The sequence below is a fragment of the Sprattus sprattus genome, assembly GCF_963457725.1.
Source record: "Sprattus sprattus genome assembly, chromosome: 2".
Lineage (NCBI taxonomy): Eukaryota > Metazoa > Chordata > Actinopteri > Clupeiformes > Clupeidae > Sprattus > Sprattus sprattus.
In genome coordinates, this window is record NC_137921.1 from 64,942,717 (window position 1) to 64,965,961 (window position 23,245).

The following is a 23,245-nucleotide window of genomic DNA, read 5'->3' on the forward strand; positions in this document are numbered from 1 at the left end:
GCACAGAGCTTGGAAGAACATAGATTTCCATCACTTGGAAGCACATAGATATCCAAGCTTGTTGTATTCTAGTTTTACAATCAATTTTCCACACTTTGACTCAAAAACCTGCAGTCCAGCATTAACATGCATTTATTACCATTACTGCAAATGACTCAAATCCTTTATTAAGAGAAGATCAAAACAAACAACACAATGAATCACAACCACTCCACTCAGCAAACTTAGCAGTTTGAATAAAAACCACGTTAATAGAAGTTTGAATAAAAACGCACACTGTACCTTATTGCATACCAAGTGTCAAAGGTCAGGGACAGTTGAGACATTTCAGTATTTCCCTCTCCCAGCTGGTTCCCCCTAGCCTGACGATGTCATACTCATAATTCTAGTCAGAATATGAGTCTTATACTGCTCCATGGGGCTGTGATTATGGGGCGTGTTTCAAACGAATCAGGGACAAAAATGCCTCTTCGCTCAATTGGATATACCTAGAACCAATCAGAGCAACGTAGTATCACGTTGGGGCCAACTGATACATTCAACTTTTACCGGTTCCCGTGTGAATCTAAATGCCTTGATCGCGTTTCTCTGTTATTTTTTCAAAATGAATGTCCTGTCAATGTCTTCTAAAACAGACTTGAATCCACAAATTTTAGCTCTCCAGTGGCAGCCATGTTTGTTGAAAACTAATTCAACCCAACCGTTGGTGACGTAGTTGATTACGTTACGGTTGATCATCTGTCCATCATCGTATAAAGTCCGCCCTGACAATTTGATTGGTCCGGCCGAATCCTAGCTTCTGATAATTTTTCCCCAACATAGCAGTTCCAGACCGAACTTCCAGACCTCAAATGTTGTGGGCGGGGCTATGTTCGGTCTGGTATCCAGGCTAGATTCCCCCCACTCATACACTCACACATCCCATGTTATATACTGCAGAACAGAGTCAGGATCTGATCTGGCATAACTGCTGTCACATCTGTGACACATCAGTCCACCAGTCAGCTGCTATACAGGACGGAGTGTACATGTTCACAAGTGCCAAAAGTGCTCCATGCCCATGTTTTTCATCCCAGTCAGCAAAATTATTTGGTTTGGATATTTTCAATACAAACTGCTGTCCTCCAACACTTCTAGGCTATAGAACGTCAAACCTAATGGAGCATTGCATACTTTTTATATGCTACAATTATGTGTAGGAGTTTTACGGTATACTAGGAAATGGTGCATAATATCTCATTGGGCTGCAAGTTGTAAAATCACACCGCCATTCTATGCTATACCAACTTCAGCGTGAATAGACTCGCAATAGTGAGTATGTTAATGGTGAGGTTACGTTTAATTACGTTAAGGCTAATGAGTTAGACTACAGTGCTAAACTTTGTCTTACGAGCATTCCAGAAGTAGGTCACATCCTTTGATATTGCAGTTGCCATGGAAACAGTAATTTACCTTTGATATTTAATTTACAGCTGCTAAACTAAGAAATGTTTTATTTCATCAGTACATTTTAAAATGACAAATTACTTTACCTGCAGTTTGTTAAAGAGCAATTGTGTTACATTACAAGCCACTGGTCTATTAGCTGCTGCCATTCAATTAGTTGATGCTTTCATCCAAATACATTTCTTTACAAGGAAAATAAACGATATATGTCTGTGTATTCATCCGACTCAGTGACATGACCTTGGAGGTATTAGCCCCAAGTTCTTCCAGCAACAACAACAAAAAGGAATGCAACTTGACAGTTGTGCAAAACAAGCAAGCTATCTCATACACATACATATAATTGCCAATGAATTTGAACTCATTAAAGGAACTAAGTAAGAGTACTGTCCATATCTAACTATTAACAGCTGCTGTGTGGTATTAGCCTTTAGCATTAGTGAATTAAGCCTAGGAGAGAAGTTCGCACTTCAACCTAATAAACTCAGAAAAGCCATTTTCAAAGTATTCATTTCGGTGTCATTGTTTTGTCCCCTGGCCCCTCTCAAAAAAAAATAAACATAACAGAAACCGATGGAATAGTAGCTTTAAGAAATTAAGCTTGTTTTAACACAGAATGTTGACTGACACAGTCAATCCTGAAAGAGCTGCTGCATTTCTCAGCTACTGAAAATAAGCCTGTGCGCGCTTAGTCAAAACTACTTTGCAAGAAATCCTCAGACTCTCCATTGTCATAGAACAGTTTCTTGATGAGCCGTCCAGGCAGAGGAAGGCTGTCCATTCGCCTCAGTCTCCGGTGTCCCACCAGCTGGCGGATCTTCACCCGACACAGATGCATCAGGGAGAAGGGTGGCTCTGAAAGTTTCAAGGACATTTCAAGGTCATTGAATTCTGACAAATTGAGAACTTTTTGAGAACTCTCCTTAAAAGCAGTGGTTCCCAAAGTGTGGAGAATGAGAAGCCTAAACAACCCATTACAGGTAACAAATTAAGTGTGACGCGGCTCTTACAGCAAAGTAGCCTTTTGTTCTAAGTTTATAGCCTACTTTGTGCTCATAGAATATGGCCAGGGCCTACCGTTAAGCCTTTGTTAGAAGGGATAACAACTCTGACCAAATTATTTTATTTTTTATTTATGAAAGGGATGTCTACTATGAAACGTTTGTGAACTACTGCCTTAAATGAAAGATCCATGTATTCCATGGACTCAGCTAGTAAGGAAGTCTATAGGGCTTTACATTGCCAATGGAACATCTAAAGTGCACCTCTAGAATGCGGCCAATGAAATACACCAATTATTAGTCACCAGTTGCTGTTTGAACAGTAACTCAGATGCATTGTCATCCTGAGTAGAAGATTACAAACACCTGGTGAAAAATCACAGTACTGCCAAAAGGTGGTCAGCCATGAACAGTATGTATGGCTTTGAACATAAAGTAAAGTTAGACAACAAGGAAAGAAAAATACTTCACGCACTTGATTTATCCTTGATGTATTCCCAATCCTTGTTGCTGTTCAGAAGTTGAATGAGTCTTGAACACAATTGCACATGACCCACGTAATCTAGGAGCAGATCAATTATAGTTCCTACCCATGGAGAGTGAGAAGGATCTGCCATCACCTCACAGAACTGAAGGGAATATAAATAGGAGAAAACGCAGTTCAAAGCCTCAACATCAAAATACACTACCGGAGGTTATACATGAACTCAGAAAAGTAATTCTCCCTAACCTGTGCAGTTGTCGTATGAGAAGCTTCAAGTCCATGTAGGTACAGATCCTCCCTATTTCTACGACTGATCCTGATGGGAGGATGTGTGCCGTGTCCATAAACACAAGAGAAACAGGCGTTGGCATCACATCCATTGTCCAGTAAGAGCTTTAACATGAGTCTGTGTCTCATACAGAACAGGAGAGCCCCTGGGAAGCTGGTTGGGTGCGTTGGAAAGCTGGCATTCACATTGGCACCATATTCCAACAGCAAAGAGGCCATCTCGATATCTCCCTTCCTCACGGCTATCAGAAGAGGGTTGAAGGTATCCAGATTGGGGTCAGCACCAGCCGCCAGAAGCATGGAGGCTGCGTCTATGTTGCTGCTGCGTACCAGGAAGTAGAGTGCGGTGCTGCGGCGGTCCTCATACATCTCGGAGTGGTTGGGCGACAGCTGGGTATTGACGTCAAAGCCTGCCTCGATGAGGATCTCCAGGATGGTATCTCTTTTACACTCTGCTGCAAGGTGGAGTGGACTTATACCACTGTGTCTCACAACGTCTTTGTCGGTGCGTGGAAGCAGTAACAACACAACTCTGCACAGAGGGTGAAAAGAAGTTGAACTTAAAATTCTCTATTAATCAACGGGCAAATGTGGATTTAGTTGTACAAAGAACTGGGCTTTATATTTTCATTGACATACACGTGACAACATGACCTCAATGAAGTTGGCACCCCATACAATGAGAATGTGAATACAAGTATTTCAGTTTGTGCACGCAATAAACAATTTGCACTAAAACATTTTTAAGAAAAAATAATGTTTAATGACGTGATGTCACCCAGCATTATGAAGCAGACTATGAAGCACTTGACATGATGGAATTGGGGAAAGGGCAACTTGTAGTGTCACACATAAGGTCAGTATAGACCAGGGCTGCGGTCGGATAGTCTGTCTTATCATTTTTTCCTAGACCTCTATGGAAAACATCATGAGGTCAAGGAAGAAGTGGAGTACAAATTCATTAGGACTTAAGAAAAGCCAAGAGAATCCGACTGGACTTACACTCGGTTACTAATTATGCAAAGGCGGATGTTATTAATGTGGGTCATGCAAGGAATGGCGGGGCAGTACTATCTCTTTTACTTTAGTAAAGGATGCTCCAGTGTACCCTATGCTAAAGGAGATATGAAAGAAATTATTATAGCCCCTTTCCTAAGCATTTAGAGATTTCGACCAACTCTGAACATGACTGCTAAATAATGTTCCTCAGAGCAAAGATCTTGTCTACGCAGCCCCTTCCTCTCCTGAACCTTGCCTGTTCTTGGTTCTGATCCACGGCATCAATTCTGTCAAGTAGAACCCTGCAGAAGACCTTAGATGGTACTGATAGCAGGGTGATGCCCCTCCAGTGTTGTCACAGTTTTGAGGTTTCCTTTCTTGGGGAGTTTGACAATCAGGCCCTTTTCCCAGTCTTGGGGTGTTACTTCCCTCTCCCAGATGTCTTTAAAGAGATCAGTAAGCACATTGACCGGGGTGTTAAGGTAAGGTTTCAACAGCTCTGCATGAACAGAGTCTGGCCGGCGGCTTTCCTATTCTTCAAGGCTTTGATGGCGAGTTTGACCTCTTCCTTACTTGGGGGGCTGGTATTGATGTCAAGGACCGTTTCTGCTGGTGAAGGGTTGGCAGGAATGTCTGGCTCTGGGCAGTTGAGTACCTCACCGAAATGCTCAACAGGCTTAAATGAAGGACAAGCCTACCCATTTTTTCCCCCAATGAAACGAAAATGCATGAACCTTAATCAAACCAATGTGGCCGTTCAACATGGTGATTCGGCTTTCCTCGTTAGGACTTGATTTCTCCGGGGTACGGATGCGTTCTTGATAGAATGCCTGAGGGTCTTCAGGAGAGTTGAAAATGTTTTCTGTTGTTGTAGGAGACACGGAGACAAGCTGGACACAGCATGCCAAATCGCACACTTCGTTTGTAGAGAAGGCCTTTGATCTTGTTGAATGCTGAGTGCTTCTATGCCACTGCCAAGGTAGAATCCTCAAATATACGGATTCCATTATCATTGTAGGCAGTGGCGAAGCCACCGGGGTGGCAGCTGCCACCCTAAAAAAAATGCTTGCCACCCCACTTGCCATCCAGGTTGTCAGAAGTGTCTCCTGTAATAAACTCTTGAATTTATTGAATGGTATTATATTTTTGCTACTTGTATTTTTGCTACTTAAGCAGTTGATCTCTTTGGTAACTTGCTCTAAAATATTTAAGTTCCCCCTCCCCTGTAAAATGGTTGAGTCCGCTTTGCTCTAACCGTGTTTGCCCATCTTATGGAGTTTATTTTGTGCCAATAAGTTTAAAGAAGACCTTTATAAGAGCAAGCAAAATACATCAATTCAAAATACCAAATTAAAAAATAGTATACTAGTGAGGAAATAATCGGTTTGAAAGCATTTGAGAAGCCAAAAACAAACTGGAGACAAGGCTACTGTAGGCTTGCAGTGCTGAAAGAATCAATGTACAGTACTGCTGAATCGTGAATAAAGAAAATGTAATTGGATGTCATATGTGATAGACAGTTCCGTTGTCATTTCAATCGTTTATTTAATTGCTAGCTTGCAAAAGTCGGTAGCATACAGTAGCTAGCTCGCTAAACAGCTTGCTTGTGCTAACTACCCTTGAAGTTAACACTGTTAGCTTAGCTAACCAACGTCTTTAGTACAGTAAGGTGGACTGATTACGTACCTAACCTAAGTGTTAAGGTATTCCGAAATCAGATTTTAAATACAGTTTTCTCAAAAAGTATTTTTCTGGCTGTTTTTAAGGTACTCCGTCATGTAGCCTACATTAAACTCAGTAACAGTAAAAAGTGCATTCTTTTGTCCACCCTATCTTTCGCTAGCTAGTAGTTAGTCTAGCTTTGCTTTGGTATAAATTATGTTGTATGTGATAACCTAATAGAACAACAAGCCATTAAGAAAAGTATTTGTCATTATGAAAGGAAATATGTCATATACCAGTATGTCAAAATGACATTTAGTGCTGTGGGTTCTGAATGCAGTTTTCTTTTATTTTTCTTTTGTTAGAGAAATCAAATTTGGACTTGGAAAAAAACCTAAATGTAAGTGTTAACACATATCTAATGGGCTCCATTAGACCATAGCCTATTTAAATTACCATCCAAATGCCAGTAAGCACTAAATCAGTTGTAAATCAAACTGATAGCACTGTTCCGATATCAGATCCTCTTTAAAACTAAACCACTAGTAATATTGCAGTTTCAGGGCCCAAAAATTAAGAGAAAAGGTCAGGACATCAGGACTTTTTTCAAGAAAAGGCTTTTTGTAACAATATTTAGACTTTATGCAACACATTGCTGTTGTCTGTTTTCACTATCTGGATTTGTATAAATAAATACATATAGGCACAAGGCATGTAATATGCCATCCTTGAATTTCAACTTGCCACCCCATGTAAAATCTTCTACATTCGCCACTGATTGTAGGAAATGTCCTTGTGAGATTTTGCCCAGTTCAGCACAATCTCCTTCTCAATGTATCTGTGGAATCTCACAATAAAAGGTCTCGGTGCATCAGATAGGCTAGTTTCCAATTCTCTGATTGTGGATGCCCGGGTGGATAATGAACGAATAGGTTCCATGGAGCCATTAAGAAGAGTCATCGTTTTTCTAAGTTTATGAGTTCTTGAACCAACCTTTCAGTAGTAAGTGGTGAAAGGATATCCGCCATGTTGCTCGCACAACTTAAAATGTTGTGGATTTCTGGGCATCACAGAGCATAGCTGTTTTTTTTATATATATATTATGTCAAAACGGTTATTTCTTCACATTCTGTTGCCATCTCTAGATGATTTTGAATATTTTAAACTAAACTTCTTACATATAGCACCTTTTAAAGAGACATCATGCAACAACTTGAAGCATGTTTTCTATAGTCAACTACAGTGGTGGTCCGTCAGGGCCTTCAAGGCCTTCTCTGCTGGCCTAAACATCATCAGAAAATAAATGTAATAAATACATTTAATTTTAATATTTTCTTTTCATAAATATGTATTCAATTATTCCCCATAGTCCATTATCTTCATTTCATAGCTTCCAGCGTTGTTAATTTATGTTAGAGCTTTCATCCAATCATATTTCAGCTATCATGTGTTGCCACGCTCCAAGAAACCTTCCCCGAGAACAGAATTCTTCCCTGAGGCCTTCAGAATTCACATTGAAGGCCCGTGTACATCTGATTGGTTTTCACAACTGGCTGTTTCAGTTAATTTAAGTTGAATGAACTGAAACAGACAGTTGTGACAACCAATCAGATTTCGAGTTGGAGACACTGGGCCTTCTAGAAGGCCCGGAATATTTCTTTCCTCGCGTTGAACGTGACACGTAAACGTCCTTTGATTGGATACTGAGGCAGACCGGTGCAGTGCTTCAGTGCTCAGTTTAGCTGGCTAATGCGAAAACGACGTACATCGGTTTCAATGCTTATTATGCTAGTTGTTTCAATTGGTAAGACTAAATATAATTACATTAACCAACTCAAATAAACTAGTTTACACCAACTTGATAATTCCAGTTTTTGATACAATTACAACGCCATTTTCAAGACGGAACTTTCAAGAAAAACTGGCTATCGTGAGGATGGGAAGTTTAATGAAACTGCTTTGCAGGTGGGACAATGCGATGTTTAGTGGACAAACTTGTTTAAGCTCTCATAGGCTACTTTCGGTGGACTTAATAAAACTTTGTAGACTAATCCCTGAAAATCGCCTTTTATTTTTAAGTTGTGACAGTAATATCCAAGCGATCATATAACTGAGAGTTTACTACTACGCTCCGGAAATATTAATAAAGTCTGTTGTACTCGACTATGTTAAGGTGATGCAATGCTCACTTATACTGCCTTTCTGTATAAATATAATGGTTCGAGAGCCATGGCGTCATAATGATAGTATTAGGAGGTGGATTCACTCAGTTTAACATCGTGTAGGACATCGCTGAAGGCCCAGTCGTGAAATGCACGGACCGCCACTGGTCAACTATCACTGGCATTATTTTTAAATTAATTTTCATGGTATATTGTCACGTGAAGGGCACACTTATCATTCCAACTAGCTGCCTCGGCTATGCACTGTTCTCTGTGGTCCTTGCCCGACCATCGCACGTAAAAGTAAAAAAAAAAAAAAAAAGCAGCAACATCACCAACTATATCATCAACAGCAACATGGTCAAAAGCAACAGCGCCAACTTTATTATTAAAAGACATGAGTTAGCATGCTAGCAGGCTGTCTATCAGCACAAACTGCCGGTGCTGACACTTGTAAGGGTTTTGTTGACCTTTTCAGCTAGTGTTAGACAATTACTGTTTACTGCTGTTTTATCTGTTAAAAGACGGCTGATCACCCAAAGAATGTGTAAGGCAGAAAACCCTGTGAAGCCTAACAATTGGCATCAAAATTTGCTCGTTTACACAGAGCCTGAATTGCCTGAATCCGATCCTCTTTTTTATCGCGTCTACACGGAGCAGTGTCAAGAAAGATTTGCGTCTACATGAACCCAGCGGATCAGATTGTTGGTGGTTGGCCTTTGGTGGTGCTACAGACAACTGAAGAAAATGGAGAAGAAGACAGGAGCATGCGTATAAAGGCTAATCGCATAGCCTACGTTTAATCTGCATAGTAATACATTATGGTGTTTAATGAAATCAGTGGTCAGAGCAGACTGTAGGTTTGGAACAGTCTGCCAGAATACCTTAGAATGGCTGAAATGGTTGAAACCTTTTAACATGCACTTAAGACATACCGGTTTGATCTTGCCTATCACTCACTGTAACATTTATCTGTTTATTATCTCTGTCTCTTTAGAAGTGTTTGTAACCCCCCGTCCCCAGCAGTTGTCTCTTATTTTGACGATAACCTGCTGAGCAGTCCTGCCAGTGCGGTTAGTATGTCATTTCCTGTTTATTTATCTCTGGCAAACTCTGTGTCACTTTATAACTGTTTTCTAACCTTGTGTCTGTGAGTTGTTTAGATGCCTGTGCTTTATGGAGAGGCTGAGCTTGAGCACGAGAGACCACAATGCAAGTGGTGTAGATCCTGGTTTACAGTTGCTTCCAATTTCATGGTTTTATTACTAACAACAAATGTAGGCTACTGTTGAGGGCTTCGTCCTTCACCTACTGAACCTCTGATGTAACGTTAACGCCAGCTAGTAGGCTACACAAGCAGCTATTGTTGTCTGACAGAGCTAACGTACCATTCATCTTATTTATAGATAGATAAACTTTAATTAATCCCGTTAGGAAAATCCAGCTGAATAGTAGCAGGGTAATAGGAAGCTGGAGAGCTGCTGCACTCGGCTGCCTCACTCGCTGAGCCATGGCAACCCATTCAGTTATTAAATAATGCCGGTCGTGTCCGTTGTTCTGGCTGGTCTAAAAAATTACGTCCAAATGGCTAAGTAGGGCCACGAAAAACCATCCACATGTAGGTAGAGCAGCACACTATCCCAATACAAACAACTATGCACAGTAGAAAAATATAAGTCACGAAAAAGGCGCCACATCGTATACATTTAGTTTATGTTGTTGCGGTTATGAAGTGACGCAGTGGGGTTAATAAGGGTTCAGGCTGAGGTTGCGAGGCGATCACGTGGAGCAATTACATCATCAGATTAGAAAGAGTGCAGATCGGCGTGCAGACGAACACCAATTAAACATTAGCATGTGATAACGGGCTGGTTGTCTGGTAGGCAAACTAGCCATGTGATTATTTAGGCTAAACGTGACAAACTGAGCCTCGATTTATGAAGGTTTTAATTAATTTCATTAAACATGATGATGATTGTTCGTTTGTTATTAATTTCTACAACTTAAAACAACGTCAGTGCAGTTTTTTCATCGACACGCGACAGCGCATGCCCCCCTCCCCCTACTGACTTTCACTCTCGTTGCCCATAGGCTTATCGATTGGAAGTGAAGAAGGCTACTTTATGACATGTTTTGGGTGGCGATTTTTTGAAACTAGGTCTACATGAAATTCTGCAGGTGTTTAAATTTACTATTAAAATGAATTATTTCCCCCCTCGGAGGGCACGTTTACTCAAGGAGGGCAAACAGGCAGTTGCCCAAGCAACCTTAGCACACTCCTGTGCACATCCCTGTCTTGTTTTTACTCTTCTTGCTTTTGCTTTCTGGCTCTCCTCTCCCGCTCTTCTTTTGTTCTCACTCACACTCGTATTCTCTCTCTTTTTCCTCCATCTTTACCCTTCTCAATCTTTATCATTTGCAAATGTACTTCTTCTAATTGATTTGGGGTTTTACCTTACATTCAGTTTGACTGATACTTATATACAACAATAGGCCTTCTTACACACTGTAATCACACATTAACACCACCACTCACCCCACATGTCCATTCTTTGCTGCAACATGAAGAGGGGTTAGTCCTGCTTTATTTGTTGTGTTCACATCTGCTCTCAGAGACAGAAGCAGCTTCACCACCTCTTCATGTCCATTCTTGGATGCTTCATACAGAGCTGTTGCTCCATCCTTAGCTTGAGTGTTAATATTTCCTCCTGTGTAAATAAAGATATGTATATAAGAGGTGATTCATGAACTTTAACAACAAGAATGAAAAAAGAAACCAATTGAATCATGAAATCATTCAATAGGCTAGTCACTGTGGTCATGGAGCCAGGACAATTTCCAAAGAATAAATGCAGCAGTAAACTAAAGATAACACTTGGACGTGCAGTCCCTCAACAATACAAACTATTTACAAAATAATTAAGTATTTAGCCATAGTATTTACTAAGAATAGGTAATGGTTATTAAACCCAAGGCATTAAATGAGATAGTGATAAGCTAAATATGTACAAAAATCATCATTTATAGGGAACTTTCTATTGGGGAGTAGCTGTTAGCCTGGTGACACCAGCCTACGTATTTCCGCCTGAATTGATTTCAAGCTCATACTCAGTCTGGCCCAACCCCATTGACAATCGTCTCCAGAACTCAAAATTTTGCAGGACCAATCAGCGAACAGTTCAGAGCTGTGACGCAAAACTCGCCTTGGAGGAAAAGACACGAAAAGCTATCGGAAAAGTTGTCTCAACTCTCGAGAACATCAGAAAATTAAAAGGAGAACAAGAGTATTTTCTTGTAAGTTTTATGATTGGAAAGGACGTCGTAGCTCTTCTCCCAACTGGCTTTGGGAAGAGTTTAATCTACCGAATGCTTACTAAACGTTGCTGATTGGTTAAGGGAACTCCAATGATTTTAAACCTCAAGATAAGCACCCGCCCATCTCGGAAACCAAAATGCATTGGGTTGGCCCAGACTGAAAGACGGAATGAAATGGAGTCACAGGCTGGTAATGGCCAGGCTAAGTAGCTGTCCCCTTGTCTGGGAATTCGCCGCCCCCTTCACTGCATTTCATTTGCTCAGTTGGTCTGGCGAACTACTCAATGGCGGTCCACTTCAGTCACGTAATTGGACACTCCTTTAACCAATCAGACCAACGATACAACGATCGGTAATAAAGCAAACACATATTTTTTCTGTATGAATTGTTCCAGGGCAAGTATCTGTTCTGTTTTCAAAGAAAACTTGCCTTTGAAATCATCCAAGACAGCCGCGAGAGCAGTATCGGAGTTTTGCTGTGCTGCGGCGGCCTCCATGTCCAATGTTTTCAAATTCTCTTTGCCGTCGATTTTGTTACGTGGTCGTGGTTAGTTTAAATCCGCCAATGGCACGCCAGGTAGCCAATAGCCAGTTTGTGACTGGCTCCAAGGATCCTTACAATGCTGAACTAAGTTGGTATAGCCGCCTTGCCAGACTGACTTTGAAGGCTAAATCAAATTGGCCGGAAAAAGAGGGGCGAGACTTCCCAGACAAGCTGTCCCCCACACATTTTTTTCAATAGTGTTATTTCAAAGATCTTTATGATTTAGTTAAATAAAAGTTGTAAAATGTAGATCTATTGTGGGTTTAATTTTTAAACAAATAAACTATACTCAAAAAATCATGTCCCCAGTTTTCGTGTCACTACCGAAACACAAGCGTTTTAGTCCATTTAGCTGAGCCTGTGTTTTAGCTATGACCCTGCATTTTTGACCATGCAGTGACACTGCATCCCTGTCCCTCATGGTTGAATGGTAAGTAGTTAAATCCCATAGTTTTGATATAAATGTGTTCCAAAGTCTGAAAATTGACATGTAACTTTAAGAATTGTCACTACCGAATACAAATTGTCTTCAATTTAGTAAACTTTTTTGAGTTTTATGCAAAGTATAATGTTTTTATGTGTGTACACCTCTACAAAGACGTGAATATTAGCCAAGTATTTGCTACCATTCTTTAGTTATGCTCAAAGTTAGCTAGAATTGTCACCGAAACATATGGTAAAGTTTCGGTAGTGACATGATCATTTCGGTAGTGACGAAATTAAATAGTAAGTAGTTCAATCCCATAAATGTGTTGTGGACTAAAGGGCGGCCCAGAGCACCTTTTGGAAGATTTTGGGAGAGAAATGAACATCCATCCAACAGTGCAGTCACTACCGAAACAGTGCAGCACTACCGAAACACTGTATGTTTTGTAAAAGATTAAGTATATTGAGTAATCAACAAAAATGTTATGATATTGATTGGATTAATGTATGCTCAATTTCATCAATCAACAACTCTGGAATCAATATTATCAGTATTTTGCATTTTACAAAGAAATATTGCACTTAGATTTTGATGAAATGTATAAATTGAACTTGGAAATTTGGAAAAAAAATAATTTTTATGGATTTCATTGTGAAAACCTTCAAGAAATATTTGTAAAAATACTCTTCAGAGAAGGGAAGGAAACACAATCTGAACAGGTCAATAATAATACTTTTTTACTATAGTAAATGTGATGTTTCGGTAGTGAACAAGAGGAAAAACATTCCAACACATTCTGAAAAAACAATATAAAAATTGACGGTCCTTTTACTAGATATGTGTACTTTAGATATGGTACAATATACAAACGGACAAAGTTTTGGGAATAAAACATAAAAAAACATTTCCGACCTGACTTTGCACCAATTCGGTAGAATGGCCCCTATACGTGTACAAGTATATATGTGTAAAGTGAAAGTTCTGTAAAAAATCGCCAATTTTGAATTGGACGCAGAGGCATATTCTTTTCAGCTCCTCCCCACATGACGGGCCAATCTGACAGCTGAACTCTAGCGCTCAAAGGGGCGCACACTGAACCCTCAGAATGAAGAGTGTCAAGCCACTGGCCAGAGTCAAATATTTGCCACATCCTTGCTGGCAAATCCTCTGCTTTCTATGCTAGTATAAACCTCCAGAATCTTGATGAAACTCACCCTGTTTAATAAGGAACTGCAGTACTTCTGTGCATCCTCCCTGGGCAGCTGTGAACAGTGCCTCAATGCCGTATGTATTTTTGGTCCATATCTTCGCTCCAGCTTCCACCAGTAGCTTACACATGCGGACATTTTTTCCCACTGCTTCTTGTAAAGGTGTCATTCCGTCAAAATTTCCCCTGGAGGGATTGCCTCCAGATTTCAGAATAAGCTCCACCATCTCCTCATTTGCCTTCTCACAAGCTGGAAACAACAGCCATTTTTGTTTCATCGTTGTTATTTGTTTTATCTTTTATACAGAAATAAACACAATATATATTTTTTCTTGATTTACGACCAACTGCTTTTAACAATGTATTTTTTTTTGATACCTTTGAAGAGAGCTGTCTCTCCTAATCCGTTGGCTATGTTAGGATCGCCTCCAGCTGCAAGGAGACACTGGACACATGAGAGGTGTTTACGACTTACAGCCAATATCAGAGGGGTTTGGCTGTTGTGGGTACGCTTGTTGATGAGTTGAGGAAAGGCTATAATTTGTAGGGATGGAGAAATTGAAAAGGAAATTACTTGAAATAGTAGTAGTATTACTATCAGAGGTGTAAAGTAACAAATAACATTTACTCAGGTTACTGTAATTAAGTAGTTTTTGAAATCGGTAATTTTACTTTTACTTAAGTAGATTTTGACTGAAGTATTGTACTTCGCTACATTGGAAATTACATCCGTTACTGAGTAAAAAAAAAAAAAAAACATACTTCAAGAAATGAAACCGAAAAGCGGGAATCGAGTAGTTACTAGTACAACAACAGTTAAAGAGAACAGTGAACACCATGACAACAACATTCACTCATTGAGAAAAAAAAACTGTTGTTGCATAAAGTAAGTTGTTTTTCAGCCATACCTTTTATAAGCACCTTCAAACAATCCAAATAACCACAGTGTGCAGCTTCATGCAAATGTATCCAACCCTCCGTGTTTGGTTTGCTCAGTCTCTCCGCAGGCTCTTTCTGTACAATGTCTCTCACTGTTTTGGCATTATTCTTCCAGATAGCTGAATTTAAATGGGATACAGCACTGCAAAAAAGTAGAGTTATTTTCATTGACATAAAGTTGAATTGTTGTGTTGGCTAGACAATTAGTGAATTCATTATGCCAAGTGGATATGATTTGTGGGTTACATCCTACCCAAGTAAACTACTAAGAGTTCAAGAAGAATCTTAGATCTTAGAACTTCTAAGCGTAGGATTTAAGTGAATTTACATAGAGAGAGATCCTTACTCTTCAAAGTCCACTGTAACCTCCAAAGATCCATTTCTTTTTCTCCAAGCCAGTAACTTCTCCCTGTCTCCAGTAAAGACATGTGCATTCTTGTTTTCGTTGCTTTGGCCTTCACTGTAAACAGACAGAAATAGCAGAGGTTCCAAAAATGCTCATGTGTACTCCAACATACATTGCAACCAAAGGTTACACAAAATACTATTACATATGTCTATTCCATTAAGCATTCTCGGTGAATATATCCATTGCACGTGATGAAAATAAGGTAAAAGATTGTTGGTGAATCTCAAGAAAACGATTTGTTCTACATACAGCACAACTGTAATGTTCACATCACCTGGAGGGATTGACAGGTTGGGGTGGATTGGCGGGGGGAGTGACGTTCTGAGTGGGCATAGCAGCTTGTCTTCGGACCTCACGAAATGTAGGCATGTGTTCATCCTCAGGGGGCTCCAACTGATTTTGTGCAGGTGGTGAATATGCTGACTGTTGAGCTGCTTGTGATGGACCGTGGGCATCCGTAAAACTGCGTTCAATGGCCAGCTGAATTAGCTCTTCGTCAGATAAGTGACTGTAGTCACTGTAGTCTTCAAAAGCTTGGTTAGTGGGTGTATGCCTGGTGACGCTAGCAGCCGCCATGATGGACTATGTAAAGGATGAACATGTGATCAGTCACCAAAGCTCAGCAATCACAAAAAAACATTTAAAGTCACTGACATGAGGTTTTATAGTAATTATGGAAAGCAGTATGTATGAACCTGTGGCCTTAGTGATATTGAATGAATATAAACCTAATACTGTCAGCCCCCTACCCTCACTAATACTTTCCAAAGTATGGCGACAAAGACAAAAAACATGTCCAGGAAACACAAGATGCTATGTATCAATTTCATCTGACAGGCAAGCAAGAATATGATCCATACTAATTTTTCAAATTCATAGGAGACCAGGTGGAAATCCTTGTTCCCTCGGTAACCTCGTGGGTGAATCTAAGAAGGAGGCGGCAGGTCTATCTTAAAATCAGGGGCAGCTTGTCCATAAGGGTCATTGGGGCGACGCACTGCCTACGGGAAAAGGGGGGGAAAAAAACTGCTACTGATGTATTAATGCAATTTCCTTGTAAGTCGCTTTGGATAAAAGGGTCTAAATCAGGGGTTTTCAACTGGTTTTGTCCAAGGGACCACCTTTCTGTCTAGAAAGTAATTTGCGGCCCACTGATGAGCCTGCAGGCGCATGCATGTTTGTATCTGCCACCGCCATGCCCCCTCCTCCTGCCCAGATATTCTGCCTATAACACTTTAATATGTGCAGCTATCAGGGTAGATCACTAACCGCCGTCGCCACGCCCCCTTCCACCGCGCACATATTCCGTCTGTAGCACTTGTCAGTGTAATTTCTTCGATATTATTCACAATATTATAGAGTGATCTGGAAATGTGTTGAAATATCAAAGCGAATTCATAAAAATAAAAAAATTCAATGGTGATTTGATCAACATCTCATGTCGCTGTCGCGGACCACCATGGGGCCACGGACCCCTGGTTGACAACCCCTTGTCTAAATGACTAAATGTAAATGTTATATTTTTTTTCTGTCGGATTCTACCACTAGACCGTCCGACCTTTGAATGTTATCGTCAAACCAGGTAACAGACAGGCACTCAGGCAAAAGTCTTGCTTCAAATGGCCCCGCCTCTTCTGGGCGATTTGGGGCAAAATGGCAAATGTATATCCATTCAACAGGCTTCTACAAAGGGAGGGAAATTCTACATCCAAGAATTGGAAGAAAGGAAAATCGTGGTTGTGAAGTGTCTAACGCGGTCTGTATTTCTATATACCACTGTCACTTTTCATAGGCTTCACAGTGTGAATGTTCACTTCTTGCAAAAACACTTAATTCATTTCTATGTGATGACTCATTTTGCTTTAGTAAGCCAATATTTTCAAGACCGTCAATACATATGGTTGGTTTTGACTTATATGTTGCCCCCTTCTTTATGGTGTTACTGGACATATCATGTGTCCTGTTAAGCTATGTTACATCATACAACATTTGAGATATGTGGAAAATGAAAAAGTGGGATCATTTAATGTGGAGCCACATTATGTTTGCTTATAAAGGCACTTGGATGCAATTTTCTTCCATAGCATTCCAGATGTAACTAGCTACTACATTAACTTAGCTGATTAACTCATACAGCAATACCTTTCTCTCCACTGGATGGCAGCACACAACAGAAATATTTGCCCACTAGCTACATAGTAGCTAGAGGAATGCATCACGTCATGTGAGCGTCCTATGTTAACAGTTAGTTTGCTTACCGATCATGGATGCTGTTAAGGTAGTGCTCATTTATACGTTAATGCAAACGCAGGATTGCATTCTTTCAACCCAAAAGCATAATTGTGAATTTAAATTTAAATTATATATATATATATATATATATATATATATATATATATATATATATATATATATATATATATATTGTGGTACCCCCAAACCACCCTTGGGGTCCCACTAGAGCTAGGCGGCGACACAGGCTCCTAGGAAAGGTTGTCAATGGCATATACTACTCCAGGGCGGTACTTGGCTGCCTTTAGGACCCAGGGGAGCTACCCAGGAGCTTAGGGAAGCCGGCTACACAAATTGAAGGCCCAGGTGTAACCAATCAGTCAAGGCTGCTACTGAGTAGCAACCAGATAAAAAGGGCCAGGGTAAAGTGGGCGAGAGAGAAGTGAGGAGGGAGCCACGCGCTGTGGTTCTCTGTGACTAGGTTTGCTGTGTCTACTAAACCCTGTCTTTCCCTGCACACAGGACGACTGAGGAGGTGAGAGGACAGCTGTAGCCATAAGGGCCCGTCCACCCTCCAGCCTGGAGACAGAAGACTTGTTTCAGTTATCGTTTTGCCAATCTTGGTTTATGAGTTTAAAGTTAATAAAATAACCACATGGTTAACCAGAAAACCCTCTCTCCTGTCTCCTGAGTCTCGTGGGAGTTCACAATATATATATACAGTACTGTGCAAAAGTTTTAGGCAGGTGTGAAAAAATGCTATGAACTAAGAATGCTTTGAAAAATGTAAACAATAAATGTTTATTTTTTATCCATTTACATGGTAAGACTGAGCACAGCAACAAGACACAACGTAGTTATACTGCATCAGCAGGGTCTCTCCCAGACAAAGATTTCAAAGCAGACAGGGGTTTCAAAATGTGCAGTTCCAGCTCTTTTGAAGAAGACGTTGAGGATCGTAGACGCAGTGTTCAGCCAAGGAAACTTAATGCAGCTGATGAAAAACACATCAAGCTTATTTACCTTCGAAATCGGAAGATTTCAAGCAGTGGCATCAGCTCAGAACTGGCAGAAACCAGTGGTACCCAGGTACAGACATTTACTGTCCGGGGAAGTCTGGCCAGAAGTGGTCTTCATGGAAGAGTTGCAGCCAAAAAGCTCTACCCCGACAAGGAAACAAGGCCAAGTGACTGAACTAAGCACGTAAACATAGAAACTAGGGTGCAGAAACATGGCAGAAGGTGCTCTGGACTGATGAGTCAAAATTAGAAATATTTGGCTGTAGAAGAAGGCAGTTTGTTCGCTGGAGGCTGGAGAGAGGTACAATAATGAGAGTCTGCAGGCAACAGTGAAGCATGGTAGAGGTTCCTTTCCAGTTTGGGGCTGCATTTCTGCAAGTGGAGTTGGAGATTTGGTCAGGATGAATGGTGTCCTCAATGCTGAGAAATACAGGCAGATACTAATCCATCATGCAATACCATCAGGGAGGCGTATGATTGGCACCAAATGTATTCTGCAGCAGGAACATAACCCCAAACATACAGCCAATGTCATTAACAACTATCTTCAGCTTAAAGAAGAACAGAAAGTCCTGCAAGTGCACATACTCTGCACTTTTATTGCTATTTGCACTTACTGGTTAGATGCTAAACTGCATTTCGTTATCTCAGTACCTGTACTCTGTATAATGACAATAAAGTTGAATCTAATCTAATCTAATCTAAAAGTGATGGTATGACCCCCACAGAGCCCTAATCTCTACATCATCGAGTCTGTCTGGGTTTACATGAAGAGACAGAAGAATTTTAGGAAGCCTACATCCACAGAAGATCTGTGGTTAGTTCTCCAAGATGTTTGTTCAAAAACTGCGCAAGTGTATCTGGAAGAATTGATGCTATTTTGAAGGCAAAGGGTGGTCACACCAAATATTGATTTAATTTAGAATTTTCTTCTGTTCCTTCACTGCATTTTGTTAATTTATGAAGAATTGATGAAAATAAACTGTTAACACTTCCATTTTTGAAAGCATTCTTAGTTTACAGCATTTTTTCACACCTGCCTAAAACTTTTGCACAGTACTGTACAGTACCTTGCGTAAGTATTCACCCCCTTGGATGTTTTACCCTTTTATGGCTTTTATAAATCAGTCATTGTCAATATAAGTTGGCTTTTTGGACAAAAAAATTCACAAAATAGCTCTCTTTAATGTCAAAGTGAAAATATATTTCTACACAGTTATGTAAATTAAATACAAATATGTAATGAAAATAAGTGCTTGCATAAGTATTCACCCCCTTTGTATAGACTGACCTAATTCAACAGAGGTCCAGCCAATTGGTGCTAGAAGTCTCACAATTTGTGTAATGGGGGTCAGTGTGCAGTGAATGTGTCTCAAGTGATTGTAGTATAACGACACCTGTGTCTGGAAGGTCCATTCACTGGTCAGTATTCAGTAATCAGTATTACGGGCTATTGTTAAACCATTAAGACCCAAGATCACTCTAAGCAACTCAGAGAAAAGGTTGTTGAAAAGTATAAGTCAGGGGAAGGATACAAAAAAATGTCCAAGGCACTAAACATCCCCTGGAATTCTGTTAAATCCATCATCAAGAAATGGATGGATCGTGGCACATGTGTAAATCTGCCTAGATCAGGCCGTCCTCACAAACTGAGGGGCCGTTCAAGAAGGAGACTAGTAAGATAGGCCACCAATAGACCTATGACTACTCTGAAGAAGTTTCAAGCTTCAGCAGTTGAGATTGGAGAAACTCTGCATACCACCACTGTTGCCTTGGTTCTTCACCAATCTAAGCTTTATGGAAGAGAGCCACTGTTGAAAAAAAGGATCGACTACAGTTCGCCAAAAGGCATGTGGAAGTCTCCATGGTCAAGTGGAAGAAGGTTCTGTGGTTTGATGAGACCAAAGTGGAGCATTTTTTCAACAGTGGCTCTCTTCAATGAAGCTTTGATTGGTGAAGAACCAAGGCAACAGTGGTGGTATGCAGAGTCTCTCCCATACCAGCTGCTGAAGCTTGAAACTTCTTCAGAGTAGTCATATGTGTCTTGGTGGCCTCTCTTACTAGTTTCCTTCTTGCATGGTCACTCAGTTTGTAAGGACGGCCTGATCTAGGCAGATTTACACATGTGCCATATTCCTTCCATTTCTTGATGATGGATTGAACAGAATTTCAGGGGATGTTAAGTGCCTTGGACATTTTTTTGTATCCTTCCCCTGACCTGTACTTTTCAATAACCTTTTTTCTGAGTTTCTTAGGGTGATCTGTGGTCTTCATGTTGTAACAGTAGCCAGGAATACTGATTACTGAATACTGACCAGTGAATAGACCTTCCAGACACAGGTGTCGTTATACTACAATCACTTGAGACACATTTACTGCACACTGATCCCCATATCACTAATTGTGAGACTTCTAGCACCAATTGGCTGGACCTCTGTTGAATTAGGTCAGTCTATATAAAGGGGGTGATAAAGGGGGTGAATACTTATGCAATCACTTATTTTCATTACATATTTGTATTTAATTTACATGACTGTGTAGAAATATATTTATAGAGAGCTATTTTGTGATTTTTTTTTGTCCAAAAAGCCAACTTATATTGACCATGACTGATTTATAAAAGCCATAAAAGGGTAAAACATCCAAGGGGGTGAATACTTACGCAAGGTACTGTATATATATATACACACACACAGCAGGCAAAATAAGTATTGAACACGTAATTTTTCCTCAGTAAATTGGGAACTCTTCTTTAAAAATGTACATGAATGACTGTAGTGCAATTTGGACACACTGTTATAGTGATGCATACTGAAATAGCTTTGTAGACTTCTTAAATACTCGGCAATATAATCAGTAGGCTTACCAGGTGAAATCAGGCATAGTCTTTGATAATTGTTTCTATAGCCACCATACCCAATGTTTATATATAATGTTTTTATAACCACACTCCATTCACTGATGTATGGGCATAAAAAGTAGTCTCCTGAGTAAAATTATAGAAAGAAGTGCATCTACTGACATGTAAAAATGCATTACATAAACAGAAGTGCTACTATTGAAAATATGACATCAATTTCTTAACTCATTCCCTAAAAAACACCTAAGCAGAACAATTCAACAGTTGACTCACCAAACCAGAATACCCTCCTTTGCTTCGTTTAAAAAATTCAGCTGTTTTTTTTTAGATCCTTTTCTTGGTAAGCCTGCCTGTCCACTGTGGGCAAAGCCTGTGGCTTTTACATATGATATCAAGAGGCCACTTGATTGGGGTTCAGAGACATATGACCTTGTTTTGATATTTCAGCAGCTGAGACCATCTGGCCTACTGACACACTTGGCACGAACATGTAGATTTTTATATCTGTAAACTTTACTGAGCAGTGACAGGAGATCTAGAGTTAAATCAGTCTTGTGACTGTAGCGCAGCAAATGGCAAATTATCTTAGTATGTCAAAGCATTTTCAGACATTTCAAACCATGACGACTTGCATGTTGACACTCTAGATCAGACCTGGGCAAAGTATGGCCCCTTGGCTGTTCCTGACCGGCCCGTGAAGTTCAATGGTAAATTAGGAATCAAACGTTAAACGATAAAAATTTATATTACTATTAATTTGTATACTTAAACTATTGCATTGCAAGCTTGCTCTTGTGTGTGCCATATGTATTGGTCATCTGGGCACACCTTTAATACTGCAAAAACATGCTCATATTTCATGCTGAATTGAGTTCAGCCTATTGGTCTGGCCCTCCACAACAGTCCCACTATCTCATGTGTCCCCTTGGGGAAATTAATTGCCCACCCCTGCTCTAGATAGTAGCACGTGAACATACCAGCGGGGTCATCATAGTCCACCTCTTCCAATTGAAAACCTGCACATGTTCAGAAGGCAGCAATGACAGACCTTGTGTGATCAGTAAACATGCTTTTATTAACCCTTTCATGCATGAATTATGAAAAAAATGGTCTAGATTTTTTTTGGATTGATTTACATATTGTTATTATATTGCTCTGAGTCTACTGTCACTGCCCCTATGTGGTTTGGCGAATATTACTATGATAATGCGAAACAAAATGAAGTTTAATGAACTGTCCACGCATGTGGACACCATGCACGAAAGGGTTAACTTCTATATATTAATACGTCATAGGACTGTAGCAATTTCCAATTTTTCATACACACAGTCAATACAAATACATGAAAGCCTACTGGCAGTAGCATTGCACATACACTGTCTGATCTAGGTTAGAAACGAAGACAATCGTAACAAGAATGGGAGCATTCAGAGAATGCAAACCTCCCCCAACTTTATTCAGATCTGGATCAATCTTGGCCAGTCGACAGATATTGTCATCCGTTATTAATCCGCATTTTTGAAAATCGCCCAATGCTATGAGATAGGGATTTTTGAAGATTTCGCGATTTTTTGTGTGACCTTGACCTTTGACCTTGACATCTGAAAATCTAATCAATTATTGCCATTATATTAACCAATCTCCCCACAAAGTTTGATGGAAATCGGTCCATTCGTTTCTGCGTAATCCTGCTGACAGACAAACAAACATACAGGGGCGAAAACATAGCCTCCTTGGCGGAGGTAACTAGTAGCTAGGAAAGGACACATAAGCCATTAGCTGCAAGTAATTATCATAGGCAGGGACGTGCACAGGAATTTTGAAGGGCTGTTGCTCTGCCCTGGAAAAAAGGGGCAACACATACATGTATATTTTTTTGTCACAGCCGCTGCCACACCCCGTCATCTGATCGCAAATTTTGCCAATATCATTTTAAACTCTCACTAACCGCCGCTGCCACGCCCCCGTCATCAGATCGCAAATTTGCCAATATCATTTTAAACTCTCAGGAACCGCCGCTGCCACCCCCCCGTCATCTGATCGCAAATTTTGCCAATATTATTTTAAACTCTCAATAACCGCCGCTGACACCCCCGTCATCTGATCGCAAATTTTGACAATATAATTTTAAACTCTCACTAACCGTTGCTGCCACGCCCCCGTCCCCTGTACCTAAATAGTAAGATAACATAGCACATAGATCTCCAAGCTCGTTGTCTTGGGAAATGTATTCTGCCAATAGTTTTACGAT

General features: G+C 40.3%; 1 protein-coding gene across 1 annotated transcript; it reads right to left on the reverse strand.

Annotated features, from left to right (window-relative positions):
• Positions 1–151: 151 nt before the first annotated feature.
• Positions 152–21,363, reverse strand: LOC308361319 (ankyrin repeat and SOCS box protein 2-like). Its single transcript, XM_080833624.1, has 10 exons — positions 21,268–21,363; positions 15,158–15,465; positions 14,821–14,934; positions 14,444–14,616; positions 13,914–14,069; positions 13,543–13,785; positions 10,579–10,750; positions 3,178–3,751; positions 2,923–3,076; positions 152–2,301 (listed from the first exon to the last, which is right to left on the reverse strand). The coding sequence occupies exons 2-10, from the start codon at positions 15,457–15,459 to the stop codon at positions 2,135–2,137; spliced, it is 2,055 nt and encodes a 684-aa protein (XP_080689750.1). The 5' UTR covers positions 15,460–15,465; positions 21,268–21,363; the 3' UTR covers positions 152–2,134.
• Between the last annotated feature and the right edge of the window lie 1,882 nt (positions 21,364–23,245).

Coding starts and splice junctions, on each gene's coding strand:
- LOC308361319 (XM_080833624.1), bottom strand. CDS start 15,459: ATGGCGGCTGCTAGCGTCACCAGGCATACACCCACTAACCAAGCTTTT. Junction 3,077..3,177: donor CTCATACGACAACTGCACAG/GTTAGGGAGAAT, acceptor TATTCCCTTCAG/TTCTGTGAGGTGATGGCAGA. Junction 2,302..2,922: donor ATACATCAAGGATAAATCAA/GTGCGTGAAGTA, acceptor TGAAACTTTCAG/AGCCACCCTTCTCCCTGATG.